Here is a 21966-nt window from a genome sequence, read left to right as displayed (position 1 = left end):
GAGGCTGAGACAGGAGGGGTCAGGAGACACTGTGGCCCCATCCGATGATACCCCCGGACAGGGCCAAACAGGCAGGATATAACCCCACCCACTTTGGCAAAGCACAGCCCCCACACAACTAGAGGGATATCTTCCACCACCAACTTACCATCCTGAGACAAGGCCGAGTATAACCCACAAAGATCTCCGCCACGGCACAACCCAAGGGGGTGCCAACCCAGACAGGAAGATCACATCAGTGACTCAACCCACTCAATTGACGCACCGCTCCTAGGGACGGCATGAAAGAGCACCAGTAAGCCAGTGACTCAGCCCCTGTAATAGGCAGAGAATCCCAGTGGAGAGCGGGGAACCGGCCAGGCAGAGACAGCAAGGGCGGTTCGTTGCTCCAGAGCCTTTCCGTTCACCTTCACACTCCTGGGCCAGACTACACTCAATCATATGACCTACTGAAGAGATGAGTCTTCAGTAAAGACTTAAAGGTTGAGACCGAGTCTGCGTCTCTCACATGGGTAGGCAGACCATTCCATAAAAATTGAGCTCTATAGGAGAAGGCCCTGCCTCCAACTGTTTGCTTAGAAATTCTAGGGACAATTAGGAGGCCTGCGTCTTGTGACCGTAGCGTACGTGTAGGTATGTACGGCAGGACTAAATCGGAAAGATAGGTAGGAGCAAGCCCATGTTATGCTTTGTAGGTTAGCAGTAAAACCTTGAAATCAGCCCTTGCCTTAACATGAAGCCAGTGTAGGGAGGCTAGCACTGGAGTAATATGATCAAATATTTTGGTTCTAGTCAGGATTCTAGCAGCCGTATTTAGCACAAACTGAAGTTTATTTAGTGCTTTATCCGGGTAGCCAGAAAGTAGAGCATTGCAGTAGTCTAACCTAGAAGTAACAAAAGCATGGATACATTTTTCTGCATCATTTTTGGACAGAAAGTTTCTGATTTTTGCAATGTTACATAGATGGAAAAAAGCTGTCCTTGAAACAGTCTAGATATGTTCGTCAAAAGAGAGATCAGGGTCCAGAGTAACGCCGAGGTCATTCACAGTTTTATTTGAGACGACTACAACCATCAAGATTAATTGTCAGATTCAACTGTGTTGTATCGTGTGTGTTTGTTTGTCTGAGTTTTGATATGTACATTGTCCTTAGTTCTTATGGTTGTCTTATCCTATCATCATTTTAAAAAATCTGTTAATTTATGTATTAATTACAGGCATTTACCTTTCTCAATCTCGGAGTGGAAACGTTGTTTGCAGAGTTCACAACCTGCTACACTTGTGAGAAACATTGTCTTTTGTTTGGGGTGCTCCATATGAGCATGTGTCTGGTTTCTCTTTCCTGATAATGTTGAGGTAGTGTGTGCGCACCTGAACACGCATAGAAGTACCTGTCCTGCTGCACAGGAAATGTAGGAAAGTGTTTTTTATTTATTTTTTATATCCGTTGCGAATTATAATATATTAACTATAGTTCCTCACAGTAAGCTATTTGAAAAAGGTTTTAAGCATGTTTTCAAAATGCATACTGCCTCCAGCTCACATTGTAAAGTGGTGCTGTGCACTAATAGGTTGTTGCCTGCACTTGAATGTTGAATGGGAGGCGTGCTTCAATTACCAGTTTAGAGGAAACATTTTTTAGCTCTTTTTAGTTGTGCACTAAAACTGTTTTAAACATGCGATTTTCATTGGGATTTGTGGCGCAATGAATGGGCTTATAAAAGCCAATTTTACTCTAGCAGCAACCAGCTGAGGAGCTGCAGGAGAAATCCCGCTCAAAATAGGCTCTGTATGCTGTGCGCGTATAATAGTTGTTGGATAAATAAGATGCATGATGACTAATGAATACACAGGCCAATTTAATTACACAAAATTATTCAAATTAGCCTATAGACCGATAAGCATGACAGTGAATTGTATTTCCATGAACTGGTGTTTCCACCAATGAATTAAAAAGTTCTTTTTTTATATTTTTTTTGCCAATTGCCGGCTAACGGAAACCCTGTTGGTTAATGTACTCTGCTCTCTCCTCATCTTAGTCCACTAGCAGGGTGGAGGGTGCGGAGACTGTGGACTCCATGCATGAGGATGGAAATATGGGATGCAGAGTGCTTGGGAGATGGGTGTGTGAAAATACTGACCATGCAAAAGGTGTGGGTTCAAGCTAGATTATGCTGATACCTGACAGCTGTCCAAGCCAGCGATCTTGTCTACTGTATGTAATCAGGAACTTCACTTCCACACACCACATTGGGTGGAGTCCTTACTTCTGCCTTTAGGACAGAGGATAAAAACACATTCTCATTGCTCATAGTGACCGAAGAACAGTGAGTTTCAAAGGTCCATTTGCACTAGCTTCCTGTTGAACAGTGCTCTAAAACAGGTGGAGAGATTTTTAAAAAGTTTTTCAGAGGAGAGGAGCGTTTTAGGCTCCTTGGGAAAGTGGGCCACAAGTCCCTGCGGTGAGTGGTGCTATTCTGGGGTAGGCGCGGTGATGACGTGTAGCCGACCCGGATTGAGAACAGACTCCATCTTCTGTCCGTATCCGAGAGGGGGGGCTGAGGAGCGGTGCTGATCGGAGAGATTCGCACGAGAGGGACTAGAGAGGCTGTAAGTCTGCCACTGCGCACCCAGCTCCAAGACACCTTTGGCGGGGGAGAGATCTGGCATAAAGACCCTTCTGGAGCAGTGAGTATGGCACTGGGTCCACCTGCTTTAGGCTCGGGTTCTGGACACCTGCAGTGCTTATCTTCTAGATGTGTCGTGCTAGATGCATGTCATAAGCTGAGAGTGTTGTCTTGGTGAAGTTTAAAGAACTGGGGATAACTATTTTTCCTCCACTTTATTGGTGGCTGTTTGTGCCCAAAACCCAAGCAGCCCTGCAGTGAGAGGAGGTGGGCTGGGCTGCTATTAAAAGATCCCATAACCAAGCCAGCTGCTCCCGTTTCCGCTCTCATCTTAATTGAATCATTGCTAGTGGAGTGCGCCAGCCAGTGAGAGTGCACTCTACAAATCATTATACAGTAGTGACTCTAGCAACAACTAGTTTGTGATTCCTCCTGACCTGTGCTTTCTGACCTGTGCTTTGTGATGCCTGATCTTTGGTGACTGTGGAGGGGGGGGGGGGGGTAGGTGTGTGTGATTGGGGGGGGGTGCAGGCAATAGCAGGACTTAAAAGTACCCTCTGAGGAAGAGTTGTTGTAGGTTTAGTCTGTGTTGGTTGTAAAGAGTTGTTGTGGGTTTAATCTATGCGTGTCGCCTCAGGTTGTTTGCTACGGCAAGCGAATCTTTCATATCAATCGGAGCTGATCAGAATGAGTTATAAGACGACCACTGACTCTATGTTCATCAGGATCGATTCAATCGGCTACTCACCACAGTGGAAATCATTACGATCTCTAATTAGTCAGGACTATCACTGACCAAGGTGTGTGCCAGGTCTCGCACCCTCCTGCTTGACAGTCAGTGTGAGGTATTATGTGAGGTCAGGTGTTATCAGCTGTGGTCTGGACTGGAGACTGACATGTTATGATGTGTCAAAGGCAAGTGGAGTGTATATCTGGCATCGCTATGGTGGAAAGGTGAGTGATTGAAGTCTCTGGACTGTTTGACTTTGACACAGTGAGACTTGTGGTGGTGCAGAAAAGCATTGATTGAGCACAGCGGTTTCGCCCAGCAGTGAGACGGTTAAAAACTCAAAAGGGAACTAGGCCATGTACATCCCTTTTTCACAAGCACCATCCAGAGGGTGTGCTGTCAGCATGAGAGGGAGAGAGAGCGAGGGAGGGAGAGAGCACATTTCTTTGAATGCATCACTGCATGTCATTTGAAACAAAGGCTGAGCACAAAGATGAGGGCATGACGAGATGTATAAGATCACAAACACACACACACACACACACCTTTCTAAGATTGGGAAATGCTCGCCACTCTACTCCAGATTCTGCTGTGACTCACCAAGCAGTGGTACTAGGCAGGTCGGGAGTGTGAGAAACTTATCTGCTGCCTCTGTGGTGTGTGTGCGCTCGCACCTTGTCCAATAATTCAGTGACTACTTGTCTTTCAATGCTAAAAGTCCAGTACATTTAGCCCAGGCTCTGAACTCAAGGAAAGGATGGGGCTTATTTGGTGTCACTGCCACTTGTTCGGTTTCATTCCTTTACCCTTTTAGCTTTCTTTTGTGGTTGAAAAGCAAAGCTTTGTTCGCACACTCATAAAGCAAGAGAAACTCATAAGTGGTGACGATACTTCTGAAACAGAGCAATCAGTCATATTAAATGGTAGACTGATGATGGGAAGTGCGTGTGCGTTTGTGTGTGAGTGAGAGCAGTAGAACCCTGTGCATAGCTGTTATTAGCCTAGGTAATGGCTGTGTGTGTGCGTGAGTGTGTCCATGCATTTATGATTGCGTGTGTGTAATAGAGCAGTAGAACCCTGTGCTTGGCTGTGTCCTGAACAGAATTATTACTTCACGGCAGAGCATTGATTGGACGGTGTGTATTTATAGCTCTGGTCAATGGGGCCTCTCAGGACAACAGCCATCACATTGTTTTAACTTCTCTAGGGTAGGGGGCACTATTTTCACCTCCGGATGAAAAGCGTGTCCAAAGTAAACTGCCTGCTACTCGGGCCCAGAAGCTAGGATATGCATATAATTGGTAGATATGGATAGAAAACACTCTAAAGTTTCCAAAACTATTATAATAATGTCTGTGAGTATAACAGAACTGATTTGGCAGGTGAAAACCTGAGAAAAATCCATCCAGGAAGTAGGATTTCTTTATTTTTGTAGTTTTCTATTCAATGCCATTACAGTATTCATTGACTTAGGACTCAAATTGCAGTTTCTACGCCTTCCACTAGATGTGAGCAGTCTTTAGAAATTGTTTCACGCTTGTACTCTGAAAAATGAGGGAGTAAGACCAGTCTGAATGACTGGACCCTAAAGTGTCACAGAGCTTTTTCATGCGCAATCCCGAGAGCGCGCCTTTCTTGTTTACCTTTTATATTGACGACATTATTGTTCGGTTGAAATATTATAGATTATTTAGGCTAAAAACAACCTGAGGTTTGAATATAAACATCGTTTGACATGTTTCTATGAACTTTACGGATACAATTTTTTTTTTCTTCTGCCTGTTGACTACGTTTGAGCCTGTGGATTACTGAAGATAACGTGTGAACAAAACTGAGGTTTTTGGATATAAAGAGAGACTTTATCAAACAAAACAAACATTTATTGAGTAAATGAATGTCTTCTGAGTTCAACCATATGAAGATCATCAAAGGTAAGTGATTAATTTTATCTCTATTTCTGACTTGTGTAACTCTTCTACTTGGCTGGTTACTGTTTGTAATGATTTGTCTGCTGGGCGATGTTCTCAAATAATCGCATGGTATGCTTTCGCCGTAAAGCCTTTTTGAAATCTGACACCGTGGTTGGATTCACAAGAAGTTCATCTTTAAACCTATGTATAACACTTGTATGTTTTCTGAATTTTTATCATCAGTATTTCTATTTTTGAATTTGATGCTCTGCAATTTCACTGGATGTTGGTCAGGTGGGACGCTACCGTCCCACGTACCCTAGAGAGGTTTTAACAGGCTTTTGCCCATGTAGTCATGGGTTAATAACACGGTTCATTAAAGAATAGTGATAGTCATTTGTAGGGCTGGGAATTGCCAGGGACCTCACGATATGATATTATTACGATACTTAGGTGCCAATACAATATGTATTGTGATTCTCATGATTCTATATGTATTGCAATTCAATACTGTGATTTTATTGCAATTCAATGTTACAAACATATTGCTCTCCATGTCTGCTGCAGAGACGAGAGCCATGAGAAGTTTTGATCAGTTGCTGAAAACAAATTGGCTCCCTATAAAAAAGAGGATTGAGAACAAGCTATGACGTTTTGGTGCAGGTAAAGCAACTAGCACAAAAATTATATTGTGATATTGTCAAAATGAGGTCTTGACGGATTTGTCCAAAATCATGTCAGAACTTTTCTGGCCTTGCATTTATGGCAGTGTAAGTTGTTGTTAAATCATATATTAAGCATTAATCAGTTAAATTAGAGATTGAACTTTAATCCTGTAAGAATCCTGGATCTAGCTGTCGGACAGTTTTTTATATAGAGATCTCAAAAATGCAGTCTAAGTAACATTTTGTGTCTCCTTATGTTACAGGGTGAAAACAGTTTTCATGAGCACACAAATCCAAAATGATGTATGCGATTGCAAAATCAAATGCTTCTAACTGAAAGAGTCACCTTACCTTGTATTTGTATTTATTATGGATCCCCATTAGCTGCCAAGGCAACAGCTATTCTTCCTGGGGCCTGGCAAAATTAAGGCAGTTATACAATTTTAAAGACATTACAATACATTAATTACAGAATTCACAATACACTGTGTGCCCTCAGGCCCATACTCCACTACCACATATCTACAACGCAAAATCCATGTGTACGTGTGTGTATAGTGCGTATGTTACCGTGTGTGTGTGTATGCATGTGTCTGTGCCTATGTTTGTGTCACTTCACAGTCCCTGCTTTTCCATAAGGTGTATTTTTTTCTGCTTTTTAAATCTGATTCTACTGCTTGCGTCAGTTACCTGTTGTGGAATAGAGTTCCATGTAGTCATGGCTCTATGTAGTACTGTGTGCCTCCCATAGTCTGTTCTGCTGCATGTCTTGTGGGGTATGCATGGGTGTCTGTGTGATAGTATTTTAAACAGACAGCTGGGTACCTTCAGCTTGTCAACACCTCTTACAAAAACAAGTAATGAGGAAGTCAATCTCTCTTCCACTTTGAGCCATGAGAGATTGACATGCATGTCATTTAATGTTAGATCTCCGTGTACTTTTAAGGGACAGCCGTGCTGCCCTGTTCTGAGCCAACTGCAATTTTCCAAAGTCCCCCTTTGTGGCACCTGACCACATGACTGAACAGTAGTCCAGGTGCGGCAAAACCAGGGCCTGTAGGACCTTCCTTGTTGATAGTGTTGTTAAGAAGACAGAGCAGTGCTTTATTATGGACAGACTTCTCCCCATCTTAGCTACTGTTCTATCAATACGTTTTGACCATGACAGTTTACAATCCAGGGTTACTCCAAGCAGTTTAGTCACCTCAACTTGCTCAATTTCAAAAATTTTCATTACAAGATGCAGTTGAGGTTCAGGGTTTACTGAATGATTTGTCCCAAATACAATGCTTTTAGTTTTGGAAACATTTAGGAGTAACCTATTCCCTGCTACCCATTCCGAAACTACCAATAGCTCTTTGTTAAGTGTTGCAGTCATTTCAGTCACTCTAGTAGCTTACGTGTATAGTGTTGAGTCATCCGCATACATAGACACACTGGCCATACTCAAAGCCAGTGGCATGTCTTTAGTAAAGATGGAAAAAAGCAAGGGGCCTAAACAGCTACCCTGGGGAATTCCTGATTCTACCTGGATTATGTTTGAGAGGCTTCCATTAAAGAACACCCTCTGTGTTCTGTTAGACAAGTAACTCTTTATCCACATTATAGCAGGGGGTGAAAAGCCATAACACAAGTTTTTCTAGCAGCAGACTATGATTGATAATGTCAAAAGTCGCAGTGAAGTCTAACAAGACAGCCTCCACAATCATTTTATCATCATCAGCCAATCATCAGTCATTTGTGAAACTGCTGTGCTTGTTCCCTATATGCGTGCTGAAAGTCCTTTGTCAATTTGTTTACTGTGAAATAGCATTGTATCTTTTCCAGAAGTTTACTAAGGGTTGGTCACAGGCTGATTGGTTGGCTATTTGAGCCAGTAAGGGGGGGCTTTACTATTATTGGGTAAGGGAATGACTTTAGGTTCCCTCCAGGCCTGAGGGCACACACTTTCTAGTAGGATTAAATTGAAAATGTGGCAAATAGGAGTGGCAATATCGTCTGCTATTATTCTCAGTAATTTTCCATCCAGATTGTCAGACCACGTTGTCTTGTCATTGTTGACAGACAACAATAATTTCTTCTCCTCTTCCACACTGACTTTACGGAATTCAAAAGTACAATTATTGTCTTTCATAATTTGGTCAGATATACTTGGTTGTGTAGTTTCAGCATTTGTTTCTGGCATGTCATCCCTAAGTTTGTTTCTTGCCAATGAAAAAGTAAGTAGTTAGCAATATCAGTGGGTTTTGTGATAAATGAGCCATCTGATCAAATCAAACTTATTTATTTAGCCCTTCTTACATCAGCTGATATATCAAAGTGCTGTACAGAAACCCAGCCTAAAACCCCAAACAGCAAGCAATGCAGGTGTAGAAGGCTTGGAAAAACTCCCTAGAAAGGCCAAAACCTAGGAAGAAACCTAGAGAGGAACCAGGCTATGAGGACTGGCTGTGCCGGGTGGAGATTATTTAAAAAAACATGTCCAAGATGTTCATAAATGACCAGCATGGTCAAATAATAATAATCACAGTAGTTGTCGAGGGTGCAACAAGTCAGCACCTCAGGAGTAAATGTCAGTTGGCTTTTCATAGCCGATCATTGAGAGTATCTATACCGCTCCTGCTGTCTCTAGAGAGTTGAAAACAGCAGGTCTGGGACAGGTAGCACGTCCGGTGAACAGGTCAGGGTTCCATAGCCGCAGGCAGAACAGTTGAAACTGGAGCAGCAGCACAGCCAGGTGGACTGGGGACAGCAAGGAGTCATCATGTCAGGCATTGTCCTAGCACTCAGGTCCTCTGAGAGAGAGAAAGAAAGAAAGAGAGAAAGAGAGAGCATACTTAAATTCACACAGGACACCGGATAAGACAGGAGAAATACTCCAGATATAACAGATATAGCCCCCCGACACAAACTACTGCAGCATAAATACTGGAGGCTGAGACAGGAGGGGTCAGGAGACACTGTGGCCCCATCCGATGATACCCCCGGACAGGGCCAAACAGGCAGGATATAACCCCACCCACTTTGGCAAAGCACAGCCCCCACACCACTAGAGGGATACCTTCAACCACCAACTTACCATCCTGAGACAAGGCCGAGTATAGCCCACAAAGATCTCCGCCACGGCACAACTCCAATGGGGTGCCAACCCAGACAGGAAGACCACGTCAGTGACTCAACCCACTCAAGTGACGCACCCCTCCTAGGGGCATGGAAGAGCACCAGTAAGCCAGTGACTCAGCCCCTGTAATAGGGTTAGAGGCAGAGAATCCCAGTGGAGAGAGGGGAACCGGCCAGGCAGAGACAGCAAGGGCGGTTCGTTGCTCCAGAGCCTTTCCGTTCACCGTCACACTCCTGGGCCAGACTACACTCAATCATATGACCTACTGAAGACCCATTCCATAAAAATGTAGCTCTATAGGAGAAGGCCCTGCCTCCAACTGTTTGCTTAGAAATTCTAGGGACAATTAGGAGGCCTGCGTCTTGTGACCGTAGTGTATGTGTAGGTATGTAGGGTAGGACCAAATCGGAAAGATAGGTAGGAGCAAGCCCATGTAATGCTGTGTAGGTTAGCAGTAAAACCTTGAAATCAGCCCTTGTCTTAACAGGAAGCCAGTGTAGGGAGGCTAGCACTGGAGTAATATGATAAAAAAATGTGGTTCTAGTCATGATTCTAACAGCCGTATTTAGCACTAACTGAAGTTTATTTAGTGCTTTATCCGGGTAGCCGGAAAGTAGAGCATTGCAGTAGTCTAACCTAGAATTAACAAAAGCATGGATACATTTTTCTGCATCATTTTTGGACAGAAAGTTTCTGATTTTTGCAATGTTACGTAGATGGAAAAAAGCTGTCCTTGAAACAGTCTTGATATGTTCGTCAAAAGAGAGATCAAGGTCCAGAGTAACGCTGAGGTCCTTCACAGTTTTATTTGAGACGACTGTACAACCATCAAGATTAATTGTCAGATTCAACAGAAGATCTCTTTGTTTCTTGGGACCTAGAACAAGCATCTCTGTTTTGTCCGAGTTTAAAAGTAAAAAGTTTTCAGCCATCCACTTCCTTATGTCTGAAACACAGGCTTCTAGCGAGGGCGATTTTGGGGCTTCACCATGTTTCATTGAAATGTACAGCTGTGTGTCATCCGCATAGCAGTGAAGTTAACATTATGTTTTCAAATGACATCCCCAAGAGGTAAAATATATAGTGAAAACAATAGTGGTCCTAAAACGGAACCTTGAGGAACACCGAAATGTACAATTGATTTGTCAGAGGACAAACCATTCACAGAGACAAACTGATATCTTTCCGACAGATAAGATCTAAACCAGGCCAGAACTTGTCCGTGTAGACCAATTTGGGTTTCCAATCTCTCCAAAATAATTGGGTGATGGATGGTATCAAAAGCAGCACTAAGGTCTAGGAGCACGAGGACAGATGCGGAACCTTGGTCTGACGCCATTAAAAGGTCATTTACAACCTTCACAAGTGCAGTCTCAGTGCTATGATCTAAAACCAGACTGAAGCATTGCGTATACATTGTTTGTCTTCAGGAAGGCAGTGAGTTGCTGCGCAACAGCTTTTTCAAAAAAAATTGAGAGGAATGGAAGATTCGATATAGGCCAATAGTTTTTATATTTTCTGGGTCAAGGTTTGGCTTTTTCAAGAGAGGCTTAATTACTGCCACTTTTAGTGAGTTTGGTACACATCCGGTGGATAGAGAGCCATTTATTATGTTCAACATAGGAGGGCCAAGCACAGGAAGCAGCTCTTTCAGTAGTTTAGTTGGAATAGGGTCCAGTATGCAGCTTGAAGGTTTAGAGGCCATGATTATTTTCATCATTGTGTCAAGAGATATAGTACTAAAACACTTGAGTGTCTCCCTTGATCCTAGGTCCTGGCAGAGTTGTGCAGACTCAGGACAACTGAGCTTTGGAGGACTACGCAGATTTAAAGAAGAGTCCGTAATTTGCTTTCTAATGATCATGATCTTTTCCTCAAAGAAGTTCATGAATTTATTACTGCTGAAGTGAAAGCCATCCTCTCTTGGGGAATGTTGCTTTTTAGTTAGCTTTGCGACAGTATCAAAAATAAATTTTGGATTGTTCTTATTTTCCTCAATGAGGTTGGAAAAATAGGATGATCGAGCAGCAGTGAGGGCTCTTCGATACTGTACTGTCTTTCCAAGCTAGTCGGAAGACTTCCAGTTTGGTGTGGCGCCATTCCTGTTCCAATTTTCTGGAAGTTTGCTTCAGAGCTCGTGTATTATCTGTATACCAGGGAACTAGTGTTAGGGGTGCAACTGCATCTAGGGTATTGCGCAAGGTTAAATTGAGTTCCTCAGTTAGGTGGTTAACTGATTTTTGTCCTCTGACGTCCTTGGGTAGGCAGAGGGAGTCTGGAAGGGCATCAAGGAATCTTTGGGTTGTCTGAGAATTTCTAGCACGACTTTTGATGCTCCTTGGTTGGGGTCTGAGCCGATTATTTGTTGCGATTGCAAACGTAATTAAAAGGTTGGTCCGATAGTCCAGGATTATGAGGAAAAACATTAAGATCTACAACATTTATTGCATGGGACAAAACTAGGTCCAGAGTATGACTGTGGCAGTGAGTAGGTCCGGAGACATGTTGGACAAAACCCACTGAGTCGATGATGGCTCCGAAAGCCTTTTGAAGTGGGTCTGTGGACTTTTCCATGTGAATATTAAAGTCACCAAAAATTAGAATATTATCTGCTATGACTACAAGGTCCGATAGGAATTCAGGGAACTCGGTGAGGAACGCTGTATATGGCCCAGGAGGCCTGTAAACAGTAGCTATAAAAAGTGATTGAGTAGGCTGCATATGAGAACATGACTAGAAGCTCAAAAGACGAAAACGTCATTTGTTTTGGTAAATTGGAATTTGCTATCGTAAATGTTAGCAACACCTCCGCCTTTGCGGGATGCACGGGGGATATGGTCACTAGTGTAACCAGGAGGTGAGGCCTCATTTAACACAGTAAATTCATCAGGCTTAAGCCATGTTTCAGTCAGGCCAATCACATCAAGATTATGATCAGTGATTAGTTCATTGACTTTAACTGCCTTTGAAGTGAGGGATCTAACATTAAGTATCCCTATTTTGAGATGTGAGGTATCACAAGCTCTTTCAATAATGGCAGGAATGGAGGAGGTCTTTATTCTAGTGAGATTGCTAAGGCGAACACCGCCATGTTTAGTTTTGCCCAACCGAGGTCGTGGCACAGACACAGTCTCAATGGGGATATCTGAGCTGACTACACTGACTGTGCTAGTGGCAGACTCCACTAAGCTGACAGGCTGGCTAACAGCCTGCTGCCTGGCCTGCACCCTATTTCATTGTGGCGCTAGGGGAGTTAGAGCCCTGTCTATGTTTGCAGATAAGATGAGAGCACCCCTCCAGCTAGGATGGAGTCTGTCACTCCTCAACAGGCCAGGCTTGGTCCTGTTTGTGGGTGAGTCCCAGAAAGAGGGCAAATTATCTACAAATTCTATCTTTTGGGGGGAGCAGAAAACAGTTTTCAACCAGCGATTGAGTTGTGAGACTGCTGTAGAGCTCATCACTCCCCCTAACTGGGAGGGGGCCAGAGACAATTACTCGATGCCGACACATCTTTCTAGCTGATTTACACGCTGAAGCTATGTTGTGCTTGGTGACCTATGACTGTTTCATCCGAACATTGTTGGTGCCGACGTGGATAACAATATCTCTCTACACTCGCCAGTTTTAGCTTTAGCCAGCACCATCTTCAGATTAGCCTTAACGTCGGTAGCCCTGCCCCCTGGTAAACAGTGTATGATCGCTGGATGATTCGTTTTAAGTCTAATACTGCGGGTAATGGAGTCGCCAATGACTAGGGTTTTCAATTTGTCAGAGCTAATGGTGGGAAGCTTCGGCGTCTCAGACCCCGTAACGGGAGGAGTAGAGACCAGAGAAGGCTCGACCTCTGACTCGCTGCTTAATGGGGAGAACCGATTGAAAGTTTCTGTTGGCTGAATGAGCGACACCGGTTGAGCATTCCTACAGCATTTCCCTCCAGAAGCCATGAGAAAGTTGTCCGGCTGCGGGGATCCTGCGAGGGGATTTATAGTAACGTTACTATCTGTACTTACTGGTGGCACAGACGCTGTTTCATCCTTTCCTACACTGAAATTAACCTTGGCTAACGATTGCATCTGAAGCTGGGCTTGCAGCCCAGCTATCCTCGCCGTGGAGCGATCGTTCTCCTGTATATTATGAGTACAGTGACTGCAATTAGAAGGCATCATGTTAATGTTACTACTCAGCTTCGGCTGTTGGAAGTCCTGACGAACCATGTCCAGATAAAGCGTCCGGAGTGAAAAGGTTGAATGAAAAAAAAGTTGAGTGAGGGACAAACTAAAAATATAAACGGTAATTAAAAAGTAAAAAATGTAAAGTTGTCAGGTAGCAAAGTAAGGTTGGCTACAAAACGCACAGCAGCATGTAAACAAGTCTGCAAGTTGTGACCGGAAATTACGCTATGTCAGATCTCCCTCTAATGAGAGAGTATTCTCTCATTATTCAATGAATGATGGAGCTGAGTTGGCTTTTTTCCCCAAAATGTAATTTAAAGTGCTCCAAAACTTTTTACCATGATTCTTTATATAATTTATCTTTGTTTCATAGTATAGTTTCTTTTTATTTAGCTTAGTCACATAATTTCTTAATTTGCAGTATGTTTGCCAATCAGTTTGGCTTCCAGACTTATTTGCCATACCTTTTGCCTCATCCCTCTCAACCATACAATTTTTTAATTCCTCATCAGTCCAATGGAATTTAAGTTTTTACAGTCATTTTCTTAGTGGGTTCATACTTATTAGTAACTGGAATATGCAATTTCATAAATGTGTCAAGTGCAGCGTCTGGTTGCTCCTCATTACACATCACAGACCAGCAAATATTCTTTACATCATCAACATATGAATCCCTACAAAACTTATTGTATGACCTCTTATACACTATATTAGTCCCAGCCTTAGGAACCTTGATTCTTAAAACCTAAACCAATACTGTCATTAACGTGGTTCTTCAATAATTATGCATTACTTGTTGGATGTGCATTTGGTATCAAGCTGATTTAGTTACGCTGTGATATTTTCATACATCATCTTCTGATCCAGGAAGGAATTTTCAGAATGACAGTCAAGTGACGAATAGCTGTTGTGCAATGCAACAAACGTGTTGGAAAAAAGGTGTTTGCAAGGAATATCCAGAATATTTTGGTGTCTCATTCATTACGCTGGTGAAATCGTTGGATCTAATATCCCTAGCAAATTGATGTTGATCATCTGTTGTTGTCTGCTTGATTAACCGAGAATTTCACGTTTTCATATGTTATTGTGCCTCGGATTGGACACCAAGTCTATCGTGCTCAATTGTATAGGATAGACTATTGCGCAACACCCAACGCTAGTCCTATTAATTATTCTAGATATAATGACAACAAATTACATAGCCTAGTGGGCTTATTCACAATATGATTTGGTAATGAAATAACATTACATACATTTTTCTTTCCATGTTGCACCTGCAATTTGAAACAATACAATGGTGTCACGACTTCCGCCGAAGTTGGCTCCCCTGCCTGTTCGGGCGGTGCTCGGCGGTCGTCGTCACCGGCCTACTAGCTGCCACCGATCCCTTTTTCGTTGTCTGTTGGTTGTGTCTTATTAGTTTCACCTGTGTCCTGTTCTATGTGTTTGATGAGCGTCCTTTTTTATAGTATGTGTTCCCGCCCTTGTTTTGTGCGGGATTGTTTTGTGTTACGTGTGTTGTTAAGGTAGAGGTGTTTATGTTCTGGACCTGCACCCTGTGTTTTGGGTGGTCCAATTTATTTAACCGCGCCCTGTGTTTGGGCTTGTGGGTTTTTGTGTGCCATATTGTTAAGGCTGCGTAAGGTTCAACTGAGATAGGAACAATGACACAACTGAACTTGATTAAAATAATTGTTTAATTCAAAAGTTAATATAGGGTTCACTGCACCACCCCGCAGGGTGGAACCGAGAACTGACTTGTTACTGACAAAGATATTATAATATACTCATGACAGAGATAGTTCCCGCTTCCGAGCCGGCCTGTCAGAGTAGAGACTGGGCGTGGTTTAGACTCACCCAGCCTATCGTTGGTGTTGGTGCTTTAAGCCAGTGCTGGCCCCTTAGCGCATATGATGTCCCGGCGCTGTTGCTGTGTAGATTACGCTCCCTCACCCCAAAGACTGAGGTCAGACAGCTCTGCAATATTGTCTGAGCTATTTGCACCTGTATACAAAGCCCACTGTTCTCGCTCAAGGCTAACCACAGCTTCCCAGCACACTTATCTGGGGCTAACTGTTACTTCCAGCACAGACACCCAGGCTCCCAGGCCAACAGTTGCTAATATTCAATCACATGTGTTATAGTATTGGGTTATAGTGCATAATTCAGAACCTCACAGATGATCTTCGTGTGTATAGTTGATCTATTATTGTCTATTGTACACCATAGTCAGCAGTCTCCTGATTCACCCCCCTCCCTCTACACCCCTCCTGTGCCTCTCTGCCCTTCTTAACACACACACATTTCACACTGCTGTTCATATCTTATGCCCTTGTACATTGTTACATACAAAACACATTCTTTGGGTTGCACCCTAACAGTCAGGCTTCTGAGAATATTGTACAATGCAGGTTCACATGAGTCATAAATTCAAACTTTAATACATAAGATATTTTCTTGTTTATAGTTAGTTAAGCAAGCATGCTAAAAACCTTAAAGAACCCCACAATATTAAAGTGCACTTTTTTCCCTGTGGAGCTCTCTGCGCCTGATTCCTTCCTCACCCGCCTAGTCCCTCGTGACAAATGGGCCAGAAGTAGCCTACTTGAATTTGGAGCTCAGAAATTCAGTACTTTAATTTTTCCTGAATTTGGTGCTTGAAATGTCCTTGTAATTTTTGTAGCCAATTTATGTTCCCCTGCTCTTTTATAATTATCCGTGAATTCATTTTTGATCGATTTTGGTGATAAATGTGGCCACTTTCGTTTGTTTCCATTCAAATCCTTCCATTAAAAGGAACCTGTTTTTTTGGTCACGTTCTCATTATAAAAACAGCGATGGTGAGATTAATGATACCTCTATTCATGGCTTCATTACATGTGCCTCCGTCGGCCACATAGGCAGCAGAAAAATCACGATGCATGCATCCAATCTATTTGTCAGGTAAGGTCCACATTATTGTCACAGATTTTGAAATATAATAATAATTCAAATATCAATGCATTGGCAAGGCCCAAAAATGTATTATTCTTAAAGTGGTAATGGCCTACTTTTTATTAAAAAATTATATATACATAATTTTTGGTGGGGGGGGGTCAATATTAGGCCCTGTGTGTACAATTTATATCAAATATACAATTACACAACATTGACGTCCTTGAAAATTACAATTAAGTGCATGAAAATTTCCCTGAAAGTCCTTGAATTTGTCTTGCCAATGTCTGTGTGAACCCCGCTTAAAGGATGTATAGTCCTATGTTGTTGTATAGGTGGAGGAGTTATGGACCAATCTGCATATTCACTTTTATTCCTCTAAGTACACATGTGGAAATGCATGAAAATATATATATATATTTTTTTACCATTTAGAAATATTTATCCCAGTGTCACACATTTGCCCCATTATTAATAGAAAGACCCTTACCCCGGTATACAGTATATTTCAACGCCACTGTTTATATAGAAACGGTTGGACGGTATGAAAATCTGGATACCGCCCAACCCTAGAATGAGTCCTACATTCACCTGTGATGCAGAAAAACAAACTGCACAGCTATTGAGCGCTAGCCCTGCAATGTCCGTTTTTTTTACCGGATTTACAAAAATGACACTTGGATCTAATGTATTCATAGTTAATAAAGTACTTATAGAATACCTGTTTTAAACCATGAAGAACTGCATGAAGAACCTGTTTCAAGGACATATTGGCAGGTTGTTTCTTGATAGCACACAGCTTGTTGGACTCTCAGGTGAAGCAGCGCTGGCTCCCTCGTAGATCAGTAGATTATCTTTTTATAGAATGCTTCAACAGAGCAGACTGATTCAGGGTCAAGCCTTTACATTGTTACATACCATAATTACAATCCAAACACCAACATACATTACTGGGATGGAGCATCATTCTTATGTGTCTCTGCCATGAGGTTAATTTTTGTTAACCACTGTACCTGTAACTTTGTGCCTTAGCATAAGTAAAACTTTAGCCCAAAAATTCTCAACTATAAGCAAGTCACAACTATTTCATGGTGGGAGGTTGCAGGAAATTATCTGATGGTAGTAATATAAGGCCACTGAGTGGGCAGCAAGTTAGGTTGTGTTGTAAGACAGAACGGTTGTAACTATTACTGTCCCTACACCTTTTTCATTACGTTCTCCTTTTACCTCTCGCTCTCACTCACTCACTCACTCACTCATTCACTCACTCTCACACACCACACACAAAGACTTTACGCCTAACGTGGTCCCTGCAAATTCATTTTTTGTACCCTCCCCCAGATTTGTGCCTCGACACAATCCTGTCTCTGAGCTCTACGGACAATTCCTTCGACCCCATGGCTTGGTTTTTGCTCTGACATGCACTGTCAACTGTGGGACCTTATAAAGACAGGTGTGTGTGTGCCTTTCCAAATCATGTCCAATCAATTGAATTCACCACAGGTGGACTCCAATAAAGTTGTAGAAACATCTCAAGGATGAATGGAAACAGGATGCACCTGAACTTAATTTTGAGTCTCATAGCAAAGGGTCTCAATACTTCTGTAATTTATTTTTTATTTTTATACATTTGCAAACATTTCTAAAAACCTGTTTTCGCTTTGTCATTATGAGGTATTGTGTATAGATTGAGGGGGGAAACTATTTCATACATTTTAGAATAAGGCTGTAAACAAAATGTGGAAAAGTCAAGGGGTCTGAGTACTTTCCAAAGGCACTGTACCTTAAATAATATTTCCCCTAATGTTATTACTCTACCCCTTTCTCTTACCTCCTGTTGCGTCATTCCTTCCTCGCTTTCAACAGTTAAGCTAAAGGAAATAATTTTTGTTGTTCTTATGTTCATCATTCTAATGACATGCTTGAATAATATAGTACTAGAGTTAGATGCAGATGGCTTTCACTTCCCTTCACAAAGATTGAATGGTTATGGGTCTGAATAAATAACTGCTATAGCCTACCGCCATCACTTGTTCCCTCCTCTTTCAAACTACCCATCAGTTCTGTTGACTGTTGGATTTAACATTCAGCAAACAAGAGCTTGCGTCCCTCTTCAAATAGTCTATTCGAATAAAAAATTCAAAAAATATAAAATGTCCTGCAGGCTATTCTAGTCTAGCTTTTCCTGACTGGGACTCCAAGACCTAAGGAGCTTTTTTTAACGGGAGGCCAGCAGAGCACAGGTGCGTGCGTATTGCAAAAGAGACAGTGGCTATAAGTTAGAAGCTTATTATGAATAACCCATCATTCATTAGCTAAATATAAGGCTAATACTGCATTAAATGTATTACCTGAAAGAGGTAGGCTAGGATGTCTTGAACAGGATGATCTATTTTGATGCAATTTGAATGGAATTGATGGAGAGTCTGCTCACGCATGCTCTGATTTAAAGCAACGATAAACTCCAGCTGCAATAAAAAAAATCTTTACAATTCAAAAATATGCTTACCCCCGAAAGCCAGATGGAGATGTGTAAATTAGACGTGCATTCAAACCTTATATTACTGTAGCAATATGCTATGCTGCAGCAAATGTAAGCATACCTGTCACAAGTGAAAAAGTTACCATGATGAGATGATAGGTCCATACCGAAATGGTCTGTCCACACCATGAGCGTTTCTGATTGATCATGCAGAAAGAAGGCCGTAGAGAATCCAGGTTTCGACATTGCATATTAACAGTTCACGTCATGCTGTTAAAATAAATAATTTATTATAATTTACCGGTTTCTCGCAGTTATTTAACCCAGGAAAAGGGAGTGGTTTTGTGTGGTTAATCTTGGTAACCGGGTTCCCGCCATTCAACCCTAACCTTCACCGACACTTTTTCACCTCTCCCTTGACCCTTCACCATCTCTCCCTTGACACACACACACACCATTCCTGTGCTCATCCTTCATTCTCCCTGTTAAAGGTCCCTGTTACAGCAGATCTGCTCGAGTTGGCGAAATGTGCTCACGCTCTGTTCACAGGATTTAATATTGTCCTCCTGGCTATGACACTGTCACCCCGAGCTGCAGCTAGAGTCAGTGTGCGTGTGTGTGTTTCAGTCAAGATGGACTGTAAATGAGCATGTCTTTTGGCTCTCTTTAATATTTAGTTACCACACACCACAATGTGTTTATTGCAAATAGTTAATAAAAACAATCTTAGAATTTAGATTTGGGTGTAAATCTGAAGAGGAAAAATGCAGTTTTCAAACAGTCGTTAAGACAGTGTGTGTTTGGGTGTCATAACGATGCCATTACCCTTATCCTCACTCTAAATCCTCTAAATATTTAAGTGTTGTTTTATGTGGAATGTCACTTGAGTTTATCGATCCCCATTAAAACTGGTTAAATGCTCTCCCCTCCCAGCTGTGTGTAACTGACTGTGTGTTTTGCTCTCTCTGGACAAAGGGACTGAGCCGAGAGGGCAAATCCAGGGAGGCCTGAAACCTCTCCCCACAGACCTACTGCTGCTGAAGACCACCACCTCCCAACACCAATGACCTTCTACAGTGTACATCTCTTCAGTTTTTACATAAATACTACTCATGAAAGTTGACCTTTTTGCCATTTACCTCTGCAGGCTAATAAATAAAAATGTTGCCGCTTCTTTTTCAGGAACCATTGACTGTTGCGCCTCAGACCTTGTAATGGAAAATCGTGGTAAGTTTAGCTTCTTGTTCATTGTGGTTTGTGTAGTAGTGCAACATAGACCTGGGTGTGTTTATGGGGCAGATTGATTTTGCTGCTACTCAGCGCACAGCAGACAGCTATGGCACCCTCTGTAGGCTAATGAGACAAGCTCCCTCCCTTTCTTGTTAGAACCAGTCTGTGTGTTGAGCTTCAGTTCCATCTGCCTGCTGAAGAGGCCTGGCCCAGTCTGTTTTCCAGGTCGACAGGTTCTGGGCTCATGCGGATTGGCCCAGCTCTCTGTCTCTCCCGCTCTCTGGAAGCCAGCCCATTTTGGAGGCTTTATGTGGGGCAGTGAGAAAATGCCGTACAACTACAGACTCCATCTTTAGAAGCAGAGAAAGAAAGGGAAGAGGAAAAGGGTCATACCTAGTCAGTTGTAAAACTGAAATTTGTCTTCTGCATTTAACCCAAATGGAGGGCTGCCTTAATAGACATCCACTTCATCGGTGCCTGGGGAAGGACAGACTGTTTTACCTTGTCGGCTCTAGGATTCTTTAGCTGTGCTTGATTGAGCTTGCCTGGCACAATGGAACCAATAGAATAGTCCCCAAAGTGACAGCTTTTCAAACCTCGCCCACCTGGCACTCCAGACAGGCTCAATCAAACGCTCAAAGTATTTGAGGGAAAACAACTATTTAAACCCAGGAGCATGTTCAGAATAGAACTTTCAGATACTGTAGGAATGTATTGTGTAGAACCGATATGATTGTCTGTCAGATCATGCCAGCTCGATTCACTCTATTCCTATATGCGATGTCCAGAACGTTTCACATCACTGAATACACCCCACGTCCGTTCAGTGCCCTGTGTTGTCATGTTGCATGTGACCCCAGGTAGTGGGTTTAAACATGCCCTTTGTTCTAACCAAAACAGCCTGGCTGGCTAGCCTTCCTCCTCTTCTGCCGATCTCTCTCCACCCTCTCCTATGAGAAGGAGTCGTTTGTGTTGGTCCCTTCACACTCCTTTCTCCCTCTGTCTCTGTATCTTGCCCAAACAGTTTGCCCCTCTCCTTGGCAAACATAGGTTCAAAGGCATGCTAATCCCTCGGAGCCTGTTCAGATTCCGACAAGGAACCAGGCCCAGGATGGACAGAAAACAGCAGCCAGCCAGCCAGCGTTGAAAATTGAGAAGTAGGGTCGTTCCACCTCAAAAAGCACAAGAAAGAGGATTTCGACACCCACCGTTTCAAATTGTTCTGAAATCTTTTCTGATCAGATTAGCATTACTTCAACATTATTTTGTCAAAATATAATTTGATCTCTGAGACAATAAGCTGATTGATTGCACCCGAATTGTCCATTTTAAATTAGAGGATTCATATAATATTCAATAAAAATATAGTACGTAACATTCAATTTGGACCCCAACAAAAAATCTTACAATGAGTAAGATTCCAACGGACCCCCCACGCCAATCCGTATCAGTTTTCTATGTTTGACAAGTATACTGAACAAAAATATAAACGCAATAATTTCAATGATTTTATTGAGTAAAATCATTGAAATTGTTGCATTTATAAGGAAATCAGTCAATTGAAATAAATAAATTAGGCTCTAATCTATGAATTTCACATGACTGGGTAGGGGTGCAGCCATGGGTGGGCCTGGGAGGGCATAGGCCCACACACTGGGGAGCCACGCCCAGCCAATCAGAATGAGTTTTTCCTCACAAAAGGGCTTTATTACAGACAGAAATACGCCTCAGTTTCATCAGCTGTCCGGGTGGCTGGTCTCAGACGATCCCATAGGTATAGAAGCTGAATGTGGAGGTCTTGGGCTGGCGTGGTTAGACTTGGTTTGCGGTTTTGAGGGCGGTTGGACCAAATTCTCTAAAATGACCTCGGCTTATTGTAGAGAAATTAACATTACATTCTCTGGCATTGTTACCGGCCTCAGTCTGTAGCTGAGGTGGCCTGTAATAGTAAAAAGAATGGACACAAGTTTACATCTGCAAAGTTCTGGTTTTATTTATTCTAAAGAATGTTTTTTTTTCATTTTCAATTTTCTATTTTCTTGTTCGCACTTTTAAAACATTCACATCAAACAAGTGCACACTTTAAATTACACA

The 21966-nt window shown here is 42.4% G+C and overlaps 1 protein-coding gene across 3 annotated transcripts in view; it reads left to right on the top strand.

The window, feature by feature from the left end:
• The window catches only part of LOC139574013 (phosphatase and actin regulator 4B-like), an 82219-nt gene that overhangs the window by 23325 nt on the left and 36928 nt on the right, over positions 1–21966 (top strand). The window contains exons 2-4 of one of the 3 annotated variants that reach the window (XM_071398107.1): positions 17502–17613; positions 19618–19720; positions 19825–19869. In XM_071398107.1, the coding sequence (XP_071254208.1) occupies positions 19857–19869 (13 nt within the window). In that variant the 5' untranslated portion in view covers positions 17502–17613; positions 19618–19720; positions 19825–19856. Of the gene's footprint in view, positions 1–2371; positions 2690–17501; positions 17614–19617; positions 19721–19824; positions 19870–21966 lie in introns of those variants that run through there. The other 2 variants (XM_071398108.1, XM_071398106.1) reach the window with 2 other exon arrangements.

The sequence above is a fragment of the Salvelinus alpinus genome, chromosome 4 (assembly GCF_045679555.1).
Source record: "Salvelinus alpinus chromosome 4, SLU_Salpinus.1, whole genome shotgun sequence".
In the NCBI taxonomy this organism is placed as follows: domain Eukaryota; kingdom Metazoa; phylum Chordata; class Actinopteri; order Salmoniformes; family Salmonidae; genus Salvelinus; species Salvelinus alpinus.
Note: the sequence above shows the minus strand (reverse complement) of the source record. Positions and strands in the feature narration are given on the sequence as shown.